This window comes from Amphiura filiformis, chromosome 5, assembly GCF_039555335.1.
Source record: "Amphiura filiformis chromosome 5, Afil_fr2py, whole genome shotgun sequence".
Taxonomy (NCBI): domain Eukaryota; kingdom Metazoa; phylum Echinodermata; class Ophiuroidea; order Amphilepidida; family Amphiuridae; genus Amphiura; species Amphiura filiformis.
The window spans coordinates 32784720-32810179 of NC_092632.1; the positions used below are offsets into that span (position 1 = coordinate 32784720).

General features: G+C 35.2%; 2 protein-coding genes across 3 annotated transcripts in view; one reads left to right on the plus strand and one right to left on the minus strand.

Moving 5' to 3' along the window:
• The window catches only part of LOC140152997 (DNA repair protein RAD51 homolog 2-like), a 241438-nt gene that overhangs the window by 68670 nt on the left and 147308 nt on the right, over positions 1-25460 (plus strand). The window lies entirely within an intron of this gene.
• LOC140152996 (uncharacterized) overlaps positions 1325-25460 on the minus strand; it is a 97370-nt gene continuing 73234 nt past the window's right edge. For both annotated transcript variants that reach the window (XM_072175566.1, XM_072175565.1), the window contains one exon: positions 1325-4238. In XM_072175566.1, the coding sequence (XP_072031667.1) occupies positions 4217-4238 (22 nt within the window). In that variant the 3' untranslated portion in view covers positions 1325-4216. The remainder of the gene's footprint in view (positions 4239-25460) is intronic.

A 25460-nucleotide genomic window follows, 5' to 3' on the forward strand; every position in this document is an offset into this window, starting at 1 on the left:
GTCTTTCTTACAGAGCCCCTGATTGGTTAATAACATGTGATATAATTATCTGAGTAACCAATCAGCTTTTAGATCTCTTAGCAATTTCAAGCTAAATTCCCTTCAGCCCTACTAACTATTTTTACCACATCTTTGATTGGCTCAATCTAGGGGTTCAATACATGATATAGCCCTCTTTGTAACGGATCAAAATAGTTCTCAGAGGCTGATAATTCTGCCGTAGTACCCATGCATTTCTTTATAGGTTGGAATTTTTGCAACAGAGTTCAAGGATATGTTAGAGTGTGGGTGTGTTCCTTTTTCTGAAGTTGCTTTGAGTTTGATTGGTACATTGCATTAAGTGATGCATCATTTGAAGACAGTGAGTACAATGGATTAAAATGGGAGCCAGTCTTGGAACGATTATGGAGATGCTGAATCAAAATTACTCGCTTAACTCTGGCACCAGTTTCACCTTATTTGTTTTCAGTGGGACATTATAGTTCAGCCTCTTTGTTTATACAACTATAATGAAATATCTTTGGTAGTTTTATTTTTCATACTATTAAAGAAATAAACAACAAATATCATTACTTTTGAAATAACCTTTGATACACTCATTCTGCACTACACAAATTGCACTTAACTCATTTTTCAAATAATATGCAAACACATATTTTACCACACACCAAAATTTCTGCACTTTTAACACCAGGCCGTATAAAATAAATGTTTTGGTTCTTGTCCCTGCCCGCATCATTTTTGAAGTTGGTCCATTTTTTGTTGTTGCTAATTTTTAAGTATAACTTTGATTTTAAAGCTTCATTATGATGACAAAAAAGTTAATTTTAGCAACATGAGTCACTTTGCATTCTACCTGTCAATATTGTAAAATAAAAAGCCCCTCATCATTTTCCAAGAAGCCCTTGTCAATTCATGAAAATCCTGTGGACGAGAACCAAAACATTTTTATGCGGCCATACCTTTGCATGGTAAGCAAGTAGCTGATAACATAAAACCATCTTGAATTTAGTATGCACTCTTTACAGAGCCATTATAAAAATGTAGTTAAATAGCTGTAGCCACCTTGTCCAGACTCGGACCATATATTTTTAAAGAAAAGGATTACAGACAACGGTATGTATTTGATGTTTTGATTGTCTGAAAGTGAAGATAGTCTTCAAACCTGCCATCAAATTAGTTATCATACAAAAGTGCGATAACTCCATTTTCGTTCACTCAATATCATATTTAGCAGTCGCCATCCAATGGAATTTGGTGCTCTGAGTCTCTGTTCAAACATCATGGCTCATAGTGTAAGTGACACAATGGACTATTCCAGTTTAGATACCTATATGGGTGATTTCATTTGAAATCTTCACCCCCTGTGTTGGAGATTAAGGTCATGTCTTCCATATAGGGTGTATGGATATCAAATGGAATAGCCTAATATATGACACAGGTTTTGGCAGATTAAATTGTGTCATGTATGGCATTCCATGAATCACCTGCTAACGAGTCACCTATCCAACGATGTCCCATGAAGATGTTGATAAAACAATGGCACCTTGGAATCCGAGCCAGAATATCATGTTGAAATTGGACCATTCTCCTTTAAGGCTATCACATACTTTTCCAATCATACATTCATTTACATTGCAAAGACATTGACCCATACATAACTCATTATCATAGAATGTGCTAGTGTGTGGTGATCATGATTGCTATATGGGTGCAGGGATATCTCAATGGATATCTGATCAGATGTGATTGCAAGCCTCAGTGATGTCAATGCACACATCAGAAAGGTTATCAATTACTGTGCTTACTTAGAAGTGATGATTTTATAATTGTCCATATTTTGAAGAAATTGAACAAGTGATTGATGATGAAAATGATTAATTATATGTTGATGAAAATGATTAATTATCAGTTCACTTATTGCTATTTAAAATAATTTTATGTATAACTCTATATTTTTGTTGACTTATTTCACTTTCAAAGAGCCATATAGTATGCTGCATTGAAAAGTGCAAGGAGCCAGCTGGGTGATTCACATTGGAGCGCTGCCTGCAGTTCGGCAACCTTATCACATTTGGCGTTGCTAGCAATTGGAGTATGTAAAAACCTTTACAACAATTTGTATTTTCATGGCAGTAGTAGAGATATATCATGGATATGTAACGATTATGTAAACATGCCTCTAAAGCCCACTTCAGATAGCACTCAGACATAAGAGTAAGGAATCTGGTACAGCAGCAACTATTTAAATGAAGTCACATGTTGATACCTACATTTTGATACCCACAAACAGAATTACACCAGGAGCCAGTTTCACAAAGACAGGATCGATTTTACCTTGGATTGAATAGGGTTTTACTTGTCACAAATTAAATGTAAGATGGATCCAAAGTCTTTGTGAAATGTGCCCCAGGAATATATTAGCTAGCTGACATTTAGTTGGGCCGGATTATCATTTAGCCATTGTGATGTACCTTCATTTTTTTGCTGGTCACTCACTCTCTTGCTCTTTGGCGAGAAGGTCAAAATTAACTCTGTTAGTTGTACACCCACAGAAAAGAACTGGTTTAACCCTGAAGGTATATAATGCAAGAGAGGGACTGCATTTTGTCTAAATAGCATGCTATTCCATCAACATCAGTGTTGTATTACGAGAATCCTGGGGTGTGTCATCCATAAATTCAAACATACATAGAGAGAAGAAACATAATCTATACAATTCCAGTGAAAACTTTGGATCACACATCCTATGATTTTCGTAATACAATGCTTAAGTTGACCAAATTTCACTCACAAAACGTATGGTAATGAACTTGGCAGGTGGTGACAAGTCACTATATTACCCCACAATGCTCAGGGGATACACTACCCATATAAACATTGTACCCAAACTGAACAGCGCCCTCCTGTTGTGTCCGTCATTCCTCATAAATGTTAATACAAATCTGTTTGTGGTTAATATTGTTCTCTCAAGTATGAGTCACAGGCCTCAAAATTCAGGGAGGCCACCAAGGCCATGGCCTCTGGTGCCCTTTATTTTAGGCTTTGCCTTGGCCACTGGCCTTGAAAATGAGTGCCCTTGAAAAATGAATTTTGAGGCCTGCTGAGTTGGGTGCAAGTTAGATACAGGTGGCACTGCATATCAGATAAGTATACTGAGTAAATGCTGGGTATGATAATAAAATGGTATACACTACTTGATATTGCTTTCCTTTGTTTCATATGGGGTTTGACACTGCCGAGCACCGCAAAGAGGCATGATGCCAGTTGTTGCCAATAGTTTGTTAATCATGTACAGAACATGTACACATTAATGCTAATCATGTACAGAACATGTACACATTAATGTCAATCATGTACAGCCCATGTATACATTAATGTTAATTGTGTACAGAACATGAACATGTTAACAACTTTGATTAATATTACATGAGCGTTTTAAAATGTATGTGTTGCAAAAGCAGCTTTTAATGTGCTGTTTTCTGGTATTAAACTAGTAAAGAAATTAGAATGAATTCTTGATGAATGGAAATAAAGAGAAAGAAAGGAAAACTTTGGCATCAGCATTCAAGGATCCAACTTTACCCAAGACAAAATATCCAGTACATGATTTTCATGCCATTTGGTTACTTTTTTTTTTTTTTTAATTATAAGTAAATTAAAAGCAAGTATAGCCTATACTAATTAGTAACAAAATTGAAAGGACTTCTTCACACTTTATAGTAAATCTTCCAGCAAGTGAACCCATATAATTATATACTGGATTTATTCATAAACCTATGGGTATAGAAAGAACCCATAGTATTAATCACATGAAATAGTTCCATTATCATTCCCAATAAAGTCCTCCCTCTGTGGTCTGGTTTGCACTATAAACTCATCTGCACCAGTATATTCCTTATCAGTTGTCATCTGCAATAGGTACAAGTCAACATGTCCTGATGGTGACCACCGACCAATAAGATCTGCCTCACAGCATTCAAATAAAGTCTTTCGCAGCAGCTGCAATGGCATACATTCTTCCATGTACATTATAAATACATTGCTCACACATAATTCAATGGCATTTTTTGGTGCGTTATAGAACCAGACATAATTTATATCCAATTGTCTACTCTTCACGATCATGTGTCCGTTCTCTTGCAAGCTCCCTCTCAAGTTGATAGCATCCATGATTAGCGGTATAGCTCTCAAACTGATACATCTTTGACTGTCATCAATCTGCCACTTGCTGAATACTGAAAGATACAAACAGAAATGAAAAGGTGGTGTCAGAAAATGGGTAAAACAAAATGATATTCTGCAAGACAAGAGTATTATTGTAAGACAGACAAGAAACAGACACTTATTTTTGAATGTGGTAACATGTTGGAAGGGGTCATCATATTCCCTATTCCAGAAAAATACACCACTATTTTTTTTTAGATTAAAGAAATATTACCTTGTTTTGTCAAATGAAACGTCTAGCTAAATCCTAATCCTTTAGTTAGTTCTAACTAGCAGTGAAAGTCAGATTGTAATATTTGGTCAATGTTTAGAAATAAGGGTAACAAATATGCATTTTTAGGGTGTTTTTCATGAATATGCAGTGACCAGGCTACAAAATTTTGCGTAGCAGGTTTTGGCTAATTCATCATAATCAGGAATTCAGGATACTTCCATATGCTAAAGTACTATAAAAAGTGCTATACAAATGCAAAATTGGGTAGCAGTTACTTCAAAATAAGGAGCAAACTGCTATGCGATACAGCCAAATCTCTGGCTGTGACAACAGACGTGTACAAAGACTAATTTTAAGTTATACATTCTAATTTTTGGAGAACACATTTTCTAATCTTTTTCATAACCAATTATTATAAAATATTTTAAGCCAACTCTAATCAAATGCTCAAGATTTTGAATGCTTAGAATTTTGGGACTACAATTATAAAAAAAAACCAGCAAAATTCATATTCTCAATAATATAAACAATGGTAAAGTTACAGGTTCAATTTTCTTAGATTTAAAGAAGGCATTTGACACGGTGAACCATGACCTTCTTATTTCTAAACTTAAATCATATGGTATTAAAGGAAATGCAATTAATTGGTTTCACTCGTATCTTAGTGGTAGATCTCAGGCAGTAAATATAAACTCTACCCTTTCAGATTTTAAGGAAATTGGTATCGGTGTTCCTCAAGGTTCAATCTTGGGACCATTATTATTCATTGTATTTGTTAACTCTCTGCCTGAGTCTGTAAATTCTAACTGTAAGTGTGTAATGTATGCTGATGATACAACTCTTTTACTTAGTTCATCTGATCCCAATATTCTGCAAAATGATCTTAATGCTAACCTGAATAACATTGCTGATTGGTTCCAGGCCAACAATTTAACTCTTAACATAAAGAAAACTAAACTGATGTTATTTGGAACAAGACAAGCTCTTCATAAGTTTAACAATGTTTCTCTTGTCTATGGAAATGAACAAATTGAAAGAGTGGAAAAGTTTAAATATTTAGGAGTTACCTTTGATTCACATCTATCATGGAATGAACATGTAAATTATTTATCTTCTAACATATCCAAGCGTATAGGAGTTATTCAGTAGAGTAAAGCAATACCTTCCATGGAAAACTGTCAAAATGCTTTCATAAGCCCTTGTCTTTCCTCATTTTGACTACTGCAGTTCTGTTTGGTCCAATTTCAGTGCCTGTCACAAAAATGAGCTCCAAATTTTGCATAATAGGCTAGCCAGTTTTGCTCTCTGCAGACATTAGAACTTCAGTAGACAATATGATGAGGGACCTAGACTGGGTTAAACTTGGCTGTAGATGGGAGCATCAATTACTTATTTTAACTTTTAAATGTCTCACACAAATTGCTCCTAATTATCTTTCATCTCATTTTACTTTCACTCATTCTACACATTCCAAATGTACAAGGGGCCAGTCTCAAAACAGTTTGGTTGTTCCAATATGGAAAACCTCTTCTGGAAAGAAAACTTTCCTTTACAGATCTTCTGTTGCTTGGAACAATCTTCCTCCAAATCTTCGTATCAATTTTAATTCAATGAGTTTGGGTGGATTCAAAAATGCAATTGGTCTGCTGTAAGATTTGTATTTATATTTTGAGCTCAACATTGCTGCATTTTGTTTTGTATCATGCATGTTTGGTTCTTTCATTTTGTATAATATATATATTTCTTATTTTGTTATTATCATGTTCATGTATTATGTATATATATAATTTTAATCAGGTCTTCCAGGGAGACCAGTACATTTGTATTGATGGAATTTCCTGAATAAATAACGAATAAATAAAATAAAATAATATGACCATGTGGTCTAATTCCCACTTGGTTCAATTCCACTTGGTTCCATTTCCCCAAGTTAGGCAATCCCACTTAGTCCAATCCCACTTGGTCCATTTCCTACTTAGGCCAATCTCACTTAGTCCAATCCCAATTCCCAGTTGGTCCAATTCCCACTTGGTCCAAGTCGGGACCCAATTGGACCCAATTTGAAATTTAACCTATTGGACTATTAGTGGGAGCTGGACTAATGGGATTGGACCTGTAACATCTTCTTCTACACCATCATACAATTGAGGCAACAAAAAAACCAAAAAAAAAACCACACAATCTGTTCTATGGGTCCGAAAGGCCCAGCTTTTCTGTTTTAGAGATTTTTTATTTGCTGTATGCATGCCAAATCAGCCGTTTTGGGCTAAAAAGAGATTGAATTTGACAGAAATTGCTATATGCATGTCAAAATCAGCTGTTTTGAGCAAAAAGAAGGTTTATTTTGACTGAAAAATGCCAACAAAGTGAGGGAAAAATTGCTGCAATTTATTTACAGATTTGGGTGATTTTTAGAGTCATTTGCTATAAAAGAAAAAACCCGCCCAATCAACCGACCTACTTGAAAGGTCCATCTACTGGTAGAAGGGGTTGTTTTTATTTTTGCCACCTAAGCTGACAAATCTGATATTGTGTGACATTTGAGTTACTTTGACTTTCAATAAATTTATATACAATGCACCATCAGGTGTTATGTTAGTGCAAATATGTGACATCTTTGAAATACTCAAGACTTTCTTCCCTGTTAACATTTCCCATTTCAATTTCCCCCTGATATTTTGGTATTTTTCATTTTGTATCCATGGGTCGGGTAGTATCCAATGGTTAGGTGGATGATCAATTCAATGTGTATATATCAAACAACAGTTGTACTTTGAAATGAGTTGGAGAATGAGGTTTTGATGACCACTTTAAGGTATTATTTTTAGCCAGTTCTGTTACCAAATTACTAAATCTTTAAATGCCTTGAAATATTGATTTGGCTTGTCAACAAATCCAGGTTAAATCTCTTGTAGCTTGTGGTTAATTTGCCTTGCTGTTTTTATGTGTAGAAATATTTCAAGTTAAAAGGTGTTAAAATTTGTAGGTGACCTATCTTTCTATCTCTGGTGTGACTATGCATAATTCATCAATTAAAAGTAGGTGAAAATTTGTTGAGGTCACTTAACGTAATAAGTGCAAGTTATGTTTCTAGATACTTGGGAATAATTTCTTGTCCCTACATTTGGGGAGGGGGGGGGTAGGCCTATTTAAAACATATAGAGGTATTCACATTCAGATAGCTCTACTATATCTCCATAGCAATAATCCAAACAATAAAGTAATAATGATAATGATAATAGAAAAATAATATATTGTGGTTAGGCAGGAAAAACCTCCCATGTTCTTGTGATGAGCCTTGAATATGTCTAAAACAAAATTGCTAAGAGGTTACATATATTTTGAACAAGAAAAGTATGTGTGTTAGTATATTTTTCAGAATTCTGTAATTTACATCTATCAAACATCTAAAAAGAGAAGCAATTTGAAATATCTAGTAAACTAAATGACCTCAAAAGCTAGAAAAGGAAGAGAAACCAGTGATACAATACTATAGTTTAAATTCCTGATTTCCGGATTTCAATATAATTGGGTTATTCCAGTTGAAATATATACACCCCTATGGACAACATGATCTTAATCTTCCACACAAGGATTGTGAATTTCAAATGGGGTTACCTGAATGAGTGACTCCATTTGAAATCTACACCCCTGTGTGGGAGATTAATGTCATGTCTTATATAGCAGTGTATGGATTTCAAATGGAATAGCCCAATTTTCACATCAGTTTGTATATGTATGGTAACCTTTCCTTATCACCAGCATGTCCAGGATCTTTTCCTGCGGAGGGCTCAGAGGGGCTTTCAGAGTAATGCGGGGGGCTTAATGGCTTAGAAGATCACCAAAAAACGGCATATTTTACATGATTTTTAACAAAGCGGGGTGCCTTTAGCACCCAAAGCCCCCCTGGACACGCCACTGCTTATGTTTCATTGTCCTCATTATCATTGAGAAAAATAAACAAAATCTTTCAATCAATTATTTAACTGGTATTTTGTTATAATAAATGTATTTCTGCTCAGTTTTTATGCGAGATAAATATTTCAAAATGGACCATTATGTTGACTCAACCTCCAAGCAACTCACAAACTCAACAGACCTGAACAAGATGTCATTATATCTGATAGTCATCTTTTCTCACTCTATCTACTACCGAAGTCAAAATTACTTTGAATACTGATCTAATATTTGTTCTATTATTTTCGCTATCTGTCCTATTTATAATCGTACCATGTAAGACTTATTGATTTGCTATCTTCTATAACCCAGAATAAGAATTCCTTGCCCTTCCCACTTTATCAATGTTGCACTGCAAAAACATACAGAATGCTAATTTTGAACAATTCAACATGTTTATTTCAATACTTTAAAATAAAAGTATAATGAAGCATTGCATACGATTAACTCTATGACACGTTTTTAATCACCAATATCAACATATTGATGTGTTTTAAACATATTTAAAAACCTCTTTAAAATAGTGTTTTCATACACTCTTAGAACCACATAGCTAATCAGAAAAGCTGTTAGAAAAATACACGAGATGCTTTAATATAGTATAATTGCACAGGCGCGCACTCCACGTATTATAAAATTAGCAAAAATCACAGCTTTTATCTTGTGTATGACGAGTTGCTCTGTTTAAAAAAAATTCTAAACAATGGGTCATTTGTCAGATTAAATTTGGCCAATCACAATTTTGTTGACAGAAAGGGGGTAGTTTTTATCTTAATTCTTTAAAATAGATGTAAATTGTGTGATGATACATTATTTTGCAGAATATATTATTGGTGGCTGGTACCCCTGGACCTGGCACTGCTGTTTTATAAGTGGAACTGCACATGGACATTTGTATTGGGTGACTCCACATGGAAAGAGAGATCCGGATCATTCTGGACTTCTGGGATGCGGATCAATGTGAACTTCTCTTGTGCGTGCAGACGACATCGCAATATAAATGCCCTTTAATGCCCATACACATAATAATTCATATTGAATTCTCGGAAAGTAATGCGCTCAATATGCATGCTATTATTTCCCAGATGAGAATCACAGTGCCCTGTGTAGACAGTTGATATATTTGATGCGGATCATGGAAGTACACATTGATGCGCATTAGTCTTGGCTTCTGTGTGGAGTCACCCATCGTAACAAACAGATACTATGTGAATCAATAACTAGGGATTTGCGTTTCAAGCTGTGAATAACCAGAAATCAGTCACTGTCATCTTTAATTATCTGTAAACATGGACTCAGCTCACTCCAGATTGGAGAGCAATTTTTTTCCTCTTCAACATTTGCATCGCAATTGTCAAAAGTATGTGAAGCTAGATTCAACAGTGTTCATAATGCTGATTTATTACTATTTACTTATTATTATAAGAATTCAAAACTATCCCAGGGTTCGAACCCACGATCTATAATTGCACCACTGTCCAAATTTGTTTATGGTTTATCATTGATGAAGAAATATCAATGGATATGAGAGTAATCTTTCCGCAAAGCACCACTGTAAACAGACAATAAGGGAACTGCCAGCCAATTTTAGTAGGCCAGAAATTGGCCTATCTTTACTTAGAGACCCGTGTTAAGAATGTTAACCGCAATCCAAAGTAAGTAGTCCACTTGGGAAGTTAACAGAGGGAATACAGTGACAGAAAATATCAGATGTGGAAAATCTATCAATTGCACACATATTAATACATATCAGAGTTTTATGCTAAATGTAATAGCCAGAGTATGCAAAATGGGCAAGTGGACTAAGTGGAGAAGTCTAATTCACCTCCTATGGAAGACATGTCACCTTAATCTCCCTCTCCCATACAGGGGATGTAGATATCAAAATGAAGTCAACAATTCTGGTAACCCCATTTGAAATTTATACTCCCTGTGTGAAATATTATGGTCATGTCTTCCATAGGGGGTGTATAAATTTTGGAATTTTGTGGTACAGGTGGATTTGATAAATTAAGCGTAACAAAAAACAAAAAGAACAAAATATTGAATGTTTTGTGTGTACAATCTATGAATGGAAAAATTAAAAGAAAAATGCTCCATTCAACATATTTCACCTCATGAAAATATTCTTATGATTGTACTCATAAATATTCAATATTTGAATACCAATATCTGGATAATTGACACACACAAAAAAAAACCAACAGTGAAAATCAAAACAAACTTAACTTCTACTTAAAGGCCCATCCAGATGATTATTATCCAGATGATCGTAAAAATCATCAAAATTCAGATTTTGGTACCTTTGTCATTGTCATCTATGTGCTAACCTAGCCTGCGAATGGTTCAGCTGAAAGCCATGTATTTAAGACAAAAAAGACATTTTACACGAATTCGACAGTACTGCCGTTTTCTTTGTTTTTTTGCCAAATTTGTCATTTCAAAAATACCAAATGACAATTTGAATGACTTATCCTTCACTTTTAAGCAATTTATAAACAATTTTAATTTTTTTACACTTGCGCTGAGATCACTGAATGGGTCTTTAATCTCTCAATGTTAATTGTGCTTTTTCATTTCTTGATCTTTCCAAATTTGTAATCCATTTGTGAGTTTTCTACTATGTTTTTAAGCATTACCATGGTAACTTATGGAAAGACAAGATAGGAATTGTGTGACAACAATGAACTTTGACATTCAGGACAACACAAGATGATTTGATAGCATGTCATCAAATGAGATAGTTTAATTATGCAGTAGTATTGGAAACAAGACTTTGTAACACATCCGCTAGTGCACACTAGATTTCTCCCTCAGTATGATATAACATGTGGACAGATTATTTTGCATACTTAATTTTTCGTGATTTAAACAGCTTAAAACCCTTGTTTCAAACAGCCTTCAATTTGCAGATTCATTTAAATCAACATAACTATGAATATCAAGATCATAATTTTTAATTTTGCTTTTTTTTCAAAGCTTGTTGAAAGTATTTGCCTGATAGAGTAGCAGGTAATATGTCTGCCCAACACTGACATGTATATTGGCTACAGTAAGATTTTTCAGAGTTTCACAATATGTTGTAGCATGTAACATATCCTTGCTGCGTGATTCTTTTCAAAATTAAAGAAATGTGTACAATTTTTGAAAACTAATTGTATCAATGTTTCTTATTGTCTATATAAGGCAAGTTTATTGTGATGGAGCATTCACACAAAATCTAATCTAATTTGTGAAAATATCCTTGTCTAAAAAGAAATTGTGACAACTATGTAAGCTAGGTGACACCCACCACGATGGTAAGAAAAAGGAAGATGAGGAAACTACAGTAGTATAGTTAGCATGTATGCATCAAATTGAATGCTTATAAATGTTAGCATGGGTTAGGGGAAGCTCGTGCAATATTATTAGGGGTAACCTCAACAGTATTCTCATGCAATATGCAGGCATTTGCGCTTGCTACACGGTTAGGTGATGCTGTATCACTTGTAGCATAGGGGATCGATGTACTGTTTTATAGCTTCTGATATGCTGAAGCAGATATCCATGCATATTTTGTTTTCTAGTGATATTTCAAAATTGTCAGCTTTACTTGTTGTACTTGTGTTTTTCATCTTACGGTGTGTAAAACTAAATGTTTACAAATCATGTCAACATTTATAACATAGACATAAATACATGAAACTAGATTCAACAGTGTTCATAACTCTGATTTATCACTGTTTGATTTTTTTGTACACACATAAAAAATGTTTTAAAAACATAATAATTATATCATTGGTTGAGTGCAAAAAGGTTACATGTGCCATTTTAGTTGAAATTATAACTCTTTTTTTATGCATTATGAAAAAATGCATGGACAGTGGCTCACATTACAGCTATATTTATTTCCTTTTCCAGAGCCTTGAAAAAATATACCGTAATCACTCGGATATAAGCCCACCCCCCAGATGGCAGATTTCACTTATAACCAGGGAAGGGCTAGTGCTTGAATTTAAAAATAAGAACAATCATCCCCCATTTGTATATGCCCAATGTACCAGTAATTTCTATCATCTATGTCAATTTCTTAAAATTATAAGTGTGGAATGTTAATTATCAACTGATATTTTTTATATTTGTTCTTAAATATGAGAACAAAGCATTGATTTGATTTAAGAACTTGGCCAAAATTTAGTACTGGGCTTATACCTGAGTTAGTACTGGGCTTATACCTGAGTGCACCCTTGTTCCCAGAATGTTTTGAAAAATAGGGGGTGGGCTTATAGTCGAAGGTGGGCTTATACCCGGGTGGTTACGGTACTTCTCATTTACTCCCAATTCTTTCATACAACATTAGAAAATTGTTTTCTTTAATGCAATAATTTACAAGTATTCAAGTAGCAGATATTAATTCCTGCAAACACTGTTGTAAACCTTGGAGCAGACATTTTGAGAAATGTAGGAAATGTTAATTACATTGGAAGTAATTGTTAACAGTGGTGTAAAATTATGCACAGCTGAACATACAACATCATAGTCTATTCAATATTAATCTACACATAATCATCACCTATAATGTATCAGCATGTAGGTAGGTGTACTTATGCATGGATAAAATCACCTGTATGAGGTATACCATTTAGAACCCATTTGCCCACCCAAATGATAATTGAATTTCACTAGGATCTGATATGTACATGGTTCCTTAACTCCAATATGCTTCTAAACTCAAAGAATGATCTCAAACATGACTCTCTCTAGGACACAGTGCAGGTCCTTGATCCTAGAATGACCTTGGATGTGTTGGATACAAAAACTCATGATTCTGAGCATTGCTTGTTTAATGTGGGTCATGAGCAATATGACATTGGGAATGAGATGATAATGGCTCTTAGTGCAAGTCAATGTAAAGCTTGTAATGAAGCATGTGAAGATGCTTAATCATTTGATTGATGCTTTTTACTCATTAGTAGTGCACAATCACAATTGCATTTTATGTCATTACTAAATTAAAAGAAAAGGAAACAAAAATAATTTGAACATGAACATGATGAAATGAAATCCTTTGTGTGACAAGTGGTGAGTGTATCTTGGATTTCAGTTGGACAATGGATACCCATATACATTTATAAAAATACTAGTTTATAGTGTGTCTTGTCTCAAGTTGTCAGTAACGCCATTTTGGATTTTGCAGTGGCAGATTCTAATCACAAATCCACCTTCTAAGCATGTTTATACGGCCCACAGGATTAGGTTTGAATCTGGCACTGGAAATCTAACATGGTATTACTCTCAACTTTCGAGACCGACTATAGCAGTAAAATGCAAGTATATTTCCAACTTTTTCAGATGCAAAAGCTCTTTGACAAAGTTGAAAATGCTTTAGGTATAGAGATGCATGCATGGTGAAGACTGATTCCACTTAACTACATTTTGTATCTAAACATAGTCCACATGATGTGCGTCATTCTCCATTTCATGATTGGCAAGTCTCACACATGGAGCATGTGTCTCGTATTATGCTGTGGGACAATTTGTCACACTCTCATGCACACCTATCATAATCTAAAGTTGTGGCCCAAATTCTCACAAATCCCAATTGACAAAGATGACACCAGTGTTCATGCTTTTCTACCTTGAGTTGAATAGTGGATCACTCAAAAGGGAAAAAATTCTTTACAAATTTTTGAATTAAAAGAGAATTATTGCACTGTTGTATTTTTTATAGTGTGTTGGTTAACAGAAGTAAATAACAATGGCTAAGTTTTCGTTGGGGAGATTGCAGGGGAAAGGAGAAATTTGGGGGGTGGGGGGATAATGATTTTTTTTCAAGGGTGGGGTGGGTGAGAAAGAGTCCCTTTCCCCCCTCATGGCACCACCACTGGTTAAAATATTACCATGTATGCAACCAGGTTCTAGTGTGCTGCTGATGAGGTTAACAGACAAGTGCAACATTATGTCTTCACCAAAATGTGACAGCCATAGTTCTGACGAATTCGGCTGAATCAGGACTTAGTGTTTTATTTTTCTTCTCTAAGTACTTGTAGAAACACTGTTATTACTATGTATTACTTAGTGCTGATGGAAAAATTATCAGATCTGATGATTTTGACAAAATGTGCTGTTTTGTCAAAATAAACATGTTGTTGCAACTCATTTTAAATGTTGTTGCAACTCATTTTAAATAGGCATATACACCACATCATCACATTAAAAGAAGGGTCTATCCTAAACATTTCAGTCAACCAACCCCACAAAATCTGTGAATGTGCCTTTAATTAATTATAATTTCTGGCACTAACCTCAGCCCAAGGTCCTATCTAAAATTGCCATAGAGCACTAAGCAATGCATCAGTGCTATCAGCAGTAGATAGCAAAATATGTGGACATAGAACCAAGTAAATTTTCTTATTCAAATAACTTATTCATGCTTGCATCTAACCCAACAGCATACCCTGGTAACTCCAAAGCTGGTTAGGTGATAGAGCATGTTATATTTTGAAATTGCATAACTTTTGTTTTCTTTTCAAGTTACTGCATATTTTAACATAAAATATTAACACTCTGGCAATCACAACATTATGCCATATATGTAAGAAAACTAATTATCAAGCACGAATCACATGGTTTTATTTAAAAACAAACCCATATTGACCATAAAAGCGAATAAAAACAGTCTTCTGTTCCTTTAAAATGAATGTTACTGACTTCATTTACTATTTTGTTAAATGTTGTGCAAGCCGTATCAAAATGTGCTGCATGTATAGTTCTTGTAATTTGAAATTGGGAATTAAATCAAAATACTGGACTTATTTTTAGCATTTAATTATACTATCAATCGCCCAAGCAAAGTTCTTGTAATTATTACACAGCAAATTCTGTCCATTTTCCAAGGAACATGTTTGCATTATTGTGAATGTCATTTGGCTATGACCTTAGATGGGGATTTACTTAACCCAAGGAAGAACTGAATATATCACAACTCTCCTTGAAAGTGGAGAGATGCATGAGTTAATTATGCTATCAATCTCCCAAGCAAACACTCTGAGCCATAATGATCTCATCATAGTGCCATAGTTCATTCACACCCATTACACAAGCAAAACTCAAACTTTGACCTCAAGTTATATAACATGAGTTTTTGTACCCAACATATCCAAATGTCAATCTTTGAGTGTAGAAGCATATTGGGTTTAAGGAACTGTGTCTTAGAGATAGGCATGTTGTAAGATCCTAGCGAAATGACTATTCTGGTTAACAAGGTGAAAGCTCAGTCGAGTGAAATCATCAGTCAAAAAATTGAATTACTGATAAAATACATGACGTAAATGCCGTAGTTGTTAAATAGACATTCAGAGATTTTCTATTCCAACTATATTGTCTTACTGCTCCCCAAATAGATCTATTTAGCATGAGCAGGTTAATTGACTCAAATAGTTTAGACTGTTTAAAACTGCTCGAGTACCTCCTTTTACGTACGTTTGGGACGTGCATATATACCAATGGTGTATTGCAGTGCTGTCTACTTCTAGTATTCATAGCATAGTAATTACAACCTATCGCTACCAAATCAGGGGCATACCACTAGTAAATGAAGTTGAGCTACCATTTAAATAGGCTATTCCATTTCAAATCCATGTTCCCTCTGTGAAATATTTAGTTAGCCTTCCACAGAAGGAATATGGGTTTCACATAGAACATATGTTTGGGTAACTTCCATTTGAAATACTCATTCCAGTTGTAGAAGATATTATGTTAAGCCATAATATAGGGGGAGTATGGGTTTTAAAATAATTACACTAACCTATTCCATTTTAAAAACATACGCTCTCTGTGGATGACTTTTCGTAAATCTCTCACAGGGGTAAAGCAGATTTCAAATGGAATAATGGAATAACCCAATGCACACAACTCAAATATCTTGGCGGAAAAATTAACATTTGAATAGTGAAATGTTTTACAATTATTTTGATATCAAACTTGCTATAAATCAGCCTATGATAATAGAATATGAATACACTAAACACTTTGACATGTTGTGCACACAAACATACATATGTGAACCATTTTTGCTTGAGACATGGCACCCGGGCATGGCATTACATTCCTCTCAACACATAGAATAGATTTCTTGCATTCCGTTATGCAGTGCAATGTTAAGCAGTGGTCATATCACAATGATAGACATGAATGGCATGTGAATGAGCTTATGTTGAAACATGTAAGTGAAGCTGTAAAGAAGTTTCAAGAAACATTTGCATTTTATCAGGTACCTCCCAATAGCCTTGGCAACAAATTTCTGACAACTGGATCATTGCATGACTCAAGTTTTAGCAGGAAGATGGGAAGGTCATTAGCAGGATGTCATTGCACGTGGTGTATAGCTGCAGGTCCAAGGCCACTAATTTATCGCCTACTTTTATAGTAAAATATATAGTTTCAAAGTCAACAGTGAAGGGCATGTTTAGGGGTGTTTGTTGTGTATTGGGGTGGGGTAGATTTTAAAGGTAAAGGAGGTGAGACTATAAGATTATTAAGAAGTGTAAAAACTGGGATGAGAGATAAAGATAGACAGAAAAAGACAGAAATGGAGAGAGAGGCTTTTAATAGGGTGTAAAGGAATAATAAATTTGACAGCACAAATCTGGAAAAATGGATGAAGAGAGAAAGGAATAACTCATAGAATGAATGTTACAGCAATTATAGCTATCTTATATAAGATAGGATAGGAGAAAAGGAGGAAAGTGCAAGTGATAAAGCAATTGATTGGGGAAATGAAGCTTAAAACAGCATGAAGCAGGGAGGCAGGCAGCCATACTGTGCATGGCTGCAGTTAGTGTTGACGTCACTATTCACAGCATGATGCTAGCTAGCTAGGCAGCTAGCCTGCCTGCCTCGCAAATTGATCAATCACAAATAGAGCACCTTTGCTTTCCGCTTGCATCCATCTATGACATAGCTAGAGAATGGCACAAAATATGTCATGCTTGGTACTCTGTACTGTATGGCTGGATGGATAGCTAGCTATCTGACTTACTAGCTGACGAGGATGCTAGTATCACTAGCTCAACAGCATGGCTTCTTTTAACCATTTCATATCTATGTGTGCTTAGTTCATAGAGAGATGTCACCCTGTTAACAAGCAAAGCTATAGATTTACTGTTTTCATAAGCTTTAATTCTGTGTGAAAGAAAAAAATAACCAGAAGTATTTGACTCAATGCTCTATCAATATATAACAAAGAATCCTGGTTTACATGTAAATGACATCAACGTTGGTACACATACTAGAAATTCTGCATGCTCTTTTTGACATTTATCTTGTAGTAGTTTTGGCATATTCATTCTAGTAGACATCATGTTTATTGGTAGTTTAGTAGACATCATGTTTATAGGTAGCCTACTATTTAAAGTGACAGCATGCAATGATCTAACCCTTCTTTCCTAACTTGCCTGCAACACATATTAATCCCCAGAAGCAGGTTTGGTCCCAACAAATATACACTAATTTCTTAGAATTACCATGGCCCACGGTATATAAAATATATATATGCTATAAGATGTTGCTCTAAAAATACTACATTAATTAAGAAAATTCTTTGAAGATACGAGCACTAATGTTAACCTGCAAGATAGCTTGTGTGTATGCTTGCAATGAAATCACAAGGTACTACTGCAGGCATACATGCAAAACAAAGAAGCTTGATGTTGTACCCATCTGAAAAAATACTGAACCAGATTATCAGGCTTAGTCAAGATCTCTTGTAAAATTAACACTAACATAATCTAATGTGCATTTTTAAATATTTTCAAAAATGTGATTAACTGGTTACCTACACTTGTATTGTTAACAAAAAATTCAAATAGAGCAATATATTTCCTGTATTCTATTTTGATTAGGCAATTTCAGCTGAAATCCACACACCCCTATGGAAGACATGCCCTTAATCTTCCACACAGGGAGTATGAATTTCAAATGGGGTTACCTGAATGGGTGACTCCGTTTGAAATCTTTACACCCTGTGTGGGAGATTAAAATCATGTCTTCCATAGGGGTGTATGGATTTCAATTGGAATAGCCCATTGAGTGGGTGGTTTGATTTGGCTTGGCTGTGACATGGTACGATGTAAAACCTGAAACATTATATTAGACTAGATTTCGCGGTTCTCGGGTTGGGTGGTTCTCATTATAAGCCTATCTCTAATTACCAAACATCCGTTACCCATATACCAGCCCTGACCTTTTAAACTACTATGATATAGGCCTGCGTCTCTCAGTGATCAATATAATGGGCTATAGGCCTATGCACCTTACCTGTAAATTAGTCACATGCACACTGTAATGCTTTCCGATACCGCACTGCGTCCGCCGGTACTCGCCAAGACACGCCTGTTGATACTTGCCAGACGCGCTCTGCGGGCACGCGGTAGCTCCACGCGCACGCGATAGCGCGCGGACAGACGGACAAACTCTCTATAATTAGTATTAAGATAAGATCTATAGCACTTGAAATGGACATCCTAGGGCCAGGGTTATTCTGTGTTAAAAACATAATCAGTACATGTATATGTCCACACACAATCACATGTAAGAGTGCGTAGGCGTTAGCCGGCGAACTTAAACGAGGACACACACATGACATTTCACATTTCAGCCTGTGACCTCTCTGCATATGGGGACTGTCCTCGGCTCAATTATGCCGGCAAACGTCCACAATTGCATGTATAATACATTTGCAAGCACTTCCTATAACTTTAGATATACCATCAGCAGTTGCTATATCCTTGGTATATATTCGATTGAGAACAGATTCAGATGTCTGCATTTGCATAGTCCTAAACTGCATCCATGAGTGGATTACATGGGGGTGTATGTATATGCAAAGGTTGCATGGACAAAAATAGCCGAGCAACTGAGGACATCCTGCAGCCGAGGACGCTCATGGTTCATTTTACTACCAGCGTATCACAAACAATGTAAATATGCTTATAAGTTTGCAGGTGTAAGGTCATGTATCAGTTGGGTTGTAAAAGTCTGATGCAGTTTGGGGCCTAGCTTCGGGTAAGGAAGGTTCTTGGTTAGATAAGAAAAAGTTGTAGGTGTACATGTTTGAAAGAAGTTTGCGCATGACAGCACACCAACACAACAAGGATCTTGATGCGTGACGAGGATCTATGTAGACACAGGTCCTCAAAACGTAAGTCTTCTGAAAACTCTACTTTAATACCCCTCTGTAGCTCTGTAGTTAACATTGTGAGGACTTATTTGGTGTTACCGATTTTATGAGGCCTTGGCATGACAACATCAACAAACAGAGGACTTTGGACTTTTCAGGTCCTCAGGAATTTTTGTAATGCAAGGGTTTGCCCGGTGTTTGTGTGTAAGTATGGGTGTGGAGAGAGAGATGAACAGACAAATAAATACTAGTAGATCCCGGGAACTAGATAGACAGAAAGAGCGATATATTGATTTGCTAAGGTGTAGCTGCCCCATTACTTTGCATTGATGTAAACACTCAATTCTAGCTAGTTGGCTAGCTACCTGCTATATACAGTATGTGTTCAGGTCTAACTGCCCTCTGGCCATGTTACAGATAGTCCTGCCTGTATAATTAGATTAACTATGGGGTTTTAGGTCTGTGAGGCACTAGCAGATTCTTACCAGTATCAACATGGATGGATGGCCACTAGGAGACCTGTGACATCTAGTAGTACTAGGGTGTATCGGAAAAAATTGTACCATCGGAAACCTCCTTTGGGGTATTTTAATGCCCAATTCGAACATGACCGAATACCCTCTGCATTTTCGCAGTAAAAACCCTTTCATATACTTTTTGAATTGTGGAAATTGACTGCTTCATTCTAGAAATATAAGAATTTGATGAAAATACATCATTTACACAGATTTGTGTCTGGAGTAACAAGCACTGAGCATAAATGTTCAATATACAGTTTATGCTTGACTCATTGGAATGAATTAAAAATGAGGTGTCATTTTCAAATCATTAATGGAGCTGTCAATCGTCAAATTCAAAAAGATGTGATAGCCGATAACTTCACGATATACGCAATGTGTTTAATCCAACCACAGATAATAAATTTTAAAAACGCGGATGCAAAGGCAGGTTATTGAAAAAGTGTAATGAACACATCTTGTGATGTAGCACATAAATAAGCTTTACAATGACCATGTTGTGTGACGTGTTATGCGTTCAAACAATTTATGTGGGCGCTGTCTGCTGTTTTTGGACAATGTATGATCGCGCACTAGTGCGATTGGTCGCTAGTAGTATTTCATTAATTGGCTATTTGATTTTTTGCAGGGAAAATGAAAGATAAATATGAAATTGTATTAGGTTTTCAAATTCAAAAAAAGAAAATATGTGTCACAGATGGAATTTAAAAAGTGAAAAGTGCGGTTATGAGGTTAAGTACTTTACATCAGTCATTTTCCAGGGATTGTGAAAACTCAAATGTTTTGCCTGGACCTCAGAATATCCTTGGATATTTATTTCTCCGTTCCAAAGCAAAATTTTTCAAGCAAGATTTTTCACAATACCCTCAAAACAAATGATATGCAGTCATTATCCTCTTTACAATACAACTAATTCTGTTTGTTTTGGGCACATGAAATACCCAAAAATGAAAGTTCCCGACGGTAGAGTTCTTTCGCGGACACCCTGTAGTACTAACTGATTCAGTCAGATTATGGCCAGTAAAGCAACTATATTCATCATTCATATGATTTGATATAGGTAAACTTCAACTTCGTAATGCAAATCATATACCCTCAAGTCACTGGACCAAAATTCATTGGAAACCACATGAAACACACAGGTTCAGATAATGTCGGTAAAACTGTTGAATTAGCATATTGAATAATCAAGGTAAATATATTTGATTGGAATTCTTGTTACGGTTTCCAAGAAATGAAGTGTCAGTGGAAAACGTTCAGCAAATTCTAATGTTTGGCTTACATGTGATGCTTGGAACTCAATCTAGAAAATAAGTCAGCGATCAATATCAAATGTATAATTAATTAAGCAAGCAAACAAGCAAGCAGGAATTGTGATTTGATATGAAAACAAAAATCCACCAGAATTTTCCATAAAATATCCCGATGTGCCCCTTTTGATATGTGTCACATTATGATGATCATCAAAAACTAGAGGTATAATTATATTCTCTCAGATACATAAATGAGAAATATCCAAAAAGATTACAATTCAAGTGTGAAATCATATCTAGCCACATAAGTACACACATAGTTCATGTATAATCCTGTTAGAGCTATGTCTTATGAGTCTTAACATTTGAATCATTTTCTCCGATTTGGCTCTGTAATACATTTCCAAAGCATATGGCTGCAAGATATTTTGCATGAAATCAAGTGTTAAATTAATAGCTAGAGTGCCAATGCTGAACTCTTTTACTTGCACTTTACTTATTAACGATATTTGTACGGTGAAATTTATATGCATTTGAGAACTGTACAATTAGCATATTTACTATGATTGTTTAACCCACAGATTCCTAGAACGAAGTGGACTTTTTGTACTTCAGATTAAGTAGCATTTTTATCCCCCTGGATTTAGCCATAAAGGGGTATTGTTATTATGTATTCTTTCAGTGTGTAGGGTGGCATGTAAATGATGTATGTGTGTTCACGTTTGGTTAAATTTTCTTTTTTTGATATTTTTTACTCATTTATCCAATAGCAATGAAACCTGGTGTAAGTTAACCTCAACATGAAGGTTCATTGGAGGTCATATAATGTCATCTGAGGTCAAATAATATTTTTTCTTCTATTTTTACACACATTGACTTATCCTGCACTTTAAAGCCATTCTTAAAAAACGGTTGCACTGTTTTGCATGGATCACTGATATTCGTTGTCAAATTGATCACATAATACTACCCTCAGAATAGAAATATAACATCTTTAGAATACCAACTAGAGCATGTTGAGTAGAAAGAATTGCAGTTTTGAAGAACCATATACCTGACAGTTCAATACATGTACACAACAGTCCATATCATCTCACCCTGTAGTTATTTGCAACACTTGGAACACTTCTCAGCTATCACATGATTCTCAGAATGCCATTTTCAATAGATAGTTATTGCAACATAACAACATTAGCCTCAATAGAGAGAGAGGTCTGTCTGATACAGCTGCTATACACAACATCAACCATTGTAAGAGGCCCAGACGTTCAGACACATGGTTGATTTTACTTCTCCATGAATGAGCGAATCAGTCAAAAAAAGAAGCAAAAGTCAATCAACACAAAGAAGATAATTAAGCCTAAGTTAAAAGCTCAGACAATATGATAACCTTTCTTAGAAACCTTCCTGACTTACAGTAACATGTATAAATTGGGCAAAATAACATTTGCAGCAACTGTCTGTTATATTATAGTTTTCCTAGAATGCCTGCTACACTATCCCTACAGCTCCCACATTTTACCTAACAAGGGCTCGATCTCCACTGTCGTTGTCAGTTGAAATGATGACGTCAAATGCCTCAAAGGGTTGATAGTAAAACATTAATGCTTTTCACACAGTTAACTATTGGGTTTTTTACCTTAGACAATTTTGTCCAATGATTTACAGGTTCTGTGTGTACAGGCATACATGAGCTGAACCAATACTAAGCATGTTTGTACTTGTGGCAGGTTTTTTCATTTGTAATTGCAGTCATCAAATGTAAATTTGTTCATTTAAAAGAGAGAGTGTAAAAGATATTTTGATTAGGTTGGTCTCATTTTGTATTCAGTGCTGGCATGAAGGGTTAAGGCTGAGTAAGCTTCTTTGACCTCAGTAGATTTTTTTGTTTGTATAGTGTAGAAACCAAAACAATAAGTGGAGAAGTAATGGGATTCATGGGTTTCTTATGCGGTAAATAAGAATATGATATACATTTCATTTATAGAAGCGATGGTAAAATAAGATGTTCAACGTCTATGTATTGCATGCATATATACAGGCAGGTATAGGTAGGATGCGAAAAGCTTTGATGGGAGCATGAGTATAGCAGATGACCCCTGCCATTTACAAAAACGACCTTCGCAAGGCATGAATTCAGCTTGCCTGCTTGCTTGCTTGCTTGCCTGCATGGGTAATATGTTACAAGTCTACCTATTTATGATGCTTGTGTGAAAGCTAGGATGAATCTTAATAGTGAAAGATGCATACACAGAAGGGATTTATACAAAAAATGGTTTTAAGAAGACTGTATAGTTGAATATCTGATGGACTAGTTGACTGTTAAGAAGGCGTATTGGTGCATACAATCCTCAGCATGTCGTATTCCATGTATTTTATTACATTTGACATGATAGGTTAAATATGTGCATGTTTTGCATACTGTTTGATATCGTACCCCTATGAGGATGACATGTGAATCCGGTTTGAGCATTATGAAGGAGTTGATGCATGTATTGATAAAATAGAATGTATTTCATGCCTATTTGCATTTTTGAATTAAAATTACCTTTATGCTACATTAACATAATTGAAATAAATTGGTATATTTTGTGCAAAAAAAATCACATTGTCAATATTACTGTTTATGGATTTGTTAAATGAAAATGTGAAGTTAAATGGCCATGCATGACATGACACAAGCATGTTGCATGCGACATATTTCACCACAGAGTTACATCAAATATTATTATTAGTGGTTTAACATCTATGTGGAGCAAGTCTTATATTGTATCTTCAAAATATTTTGAAAAGAAAATTGTGATAGCAATATTGAAAAATGTACAATAAAATGTATTTGTATGAATACAAGCATCCCAAATGTCAGTGGAATAAGAATAGAATGAATTAAATGTGTATTTGATTTGACCTTTGTATGGTGGTTATGGGGATTGTATAAGTGGCAGGTGCTGCCAGGAGTTATGCATCTGTTTATATAAGCACAAGCTACAAAATAATAAGATGTCATGACATATCATATATTGGGGAAATGTCAATTTCGATGATAATAAAATAATGATCAACACTTGCATGGCTTAAATAGCACAATAATTGGAAATTGTAGACGATGTCATTGGGGGAAAGTAGCATATTGGACAAAGAGAAGATAAAGGAATTAATTGTTTGAAGGGTGTAGAACTCTAGATTACATTTTTAATTCAAATTTATCAAAAACAATTTGAATTAATGGGGACATACTGATTGTCAATTTCAGTCTCACATAGTAAGATCTTCAAACCAAGAGGGGCTTCATATTTCTTATGAGATACAAAGGACACTTTTTCTTATCATTACAGAGATAAGTGGTTTTTTACTTGTGTTTTCAACAGTAGATGGCTACTTCATCAACACATTTATTAGCAGTAGATAGCTACTTCATCAACACATTTATCAGCAGGAGATAGCTACTTCATCAACACATTTATCAACAGAAGATTGCTACTTCATCAACACCTTTATCATCAGTAGATACCTACTTCATCAACACCTTTATCAGCAGTAGATGGCTACTTCATTAACACCTTTATCAGCAGTAGATAGCAACTTCATCAGCACATTTATCAGGAGAAGATTACTACTTCATCAACACCTTTATCATCAGTAGATACCTACTTCATTAACACCTTTATCAGCAGTAGATAGCTACTTCATCAACACCTTTATCAGCAGTAGATAGCTACTTCATCAGCACATTTATCATGAGAAGATTACTACTTCATCAACACCTTTATCATCAGTAGATACCTACTTCATTAACACCTTAATCAGCAGTAGATAGCTACTTCATCAACACATTTATCAGCAGTAGATAGCAACTTCATCAGCACATTTATCAGGAGAAGATTACTACTTCATCAACACCTTTATCATCAATAGATACCTACTTCATAAACACCTTTATCAGCAGTAGATAGCTACTTCATCAACACCTTTATCAGCAGTAGATAGCTACTTCATCAGCACATTTATCATGAGAAGATTACTACTTCATCAACACCTTTATCATCAGTAGATACCTACTTCATTAACACCTTAATCAGCAGTAGATAGCTACTTCATCAACACATTTATCAGCAGTAGATGGCTACTTCATC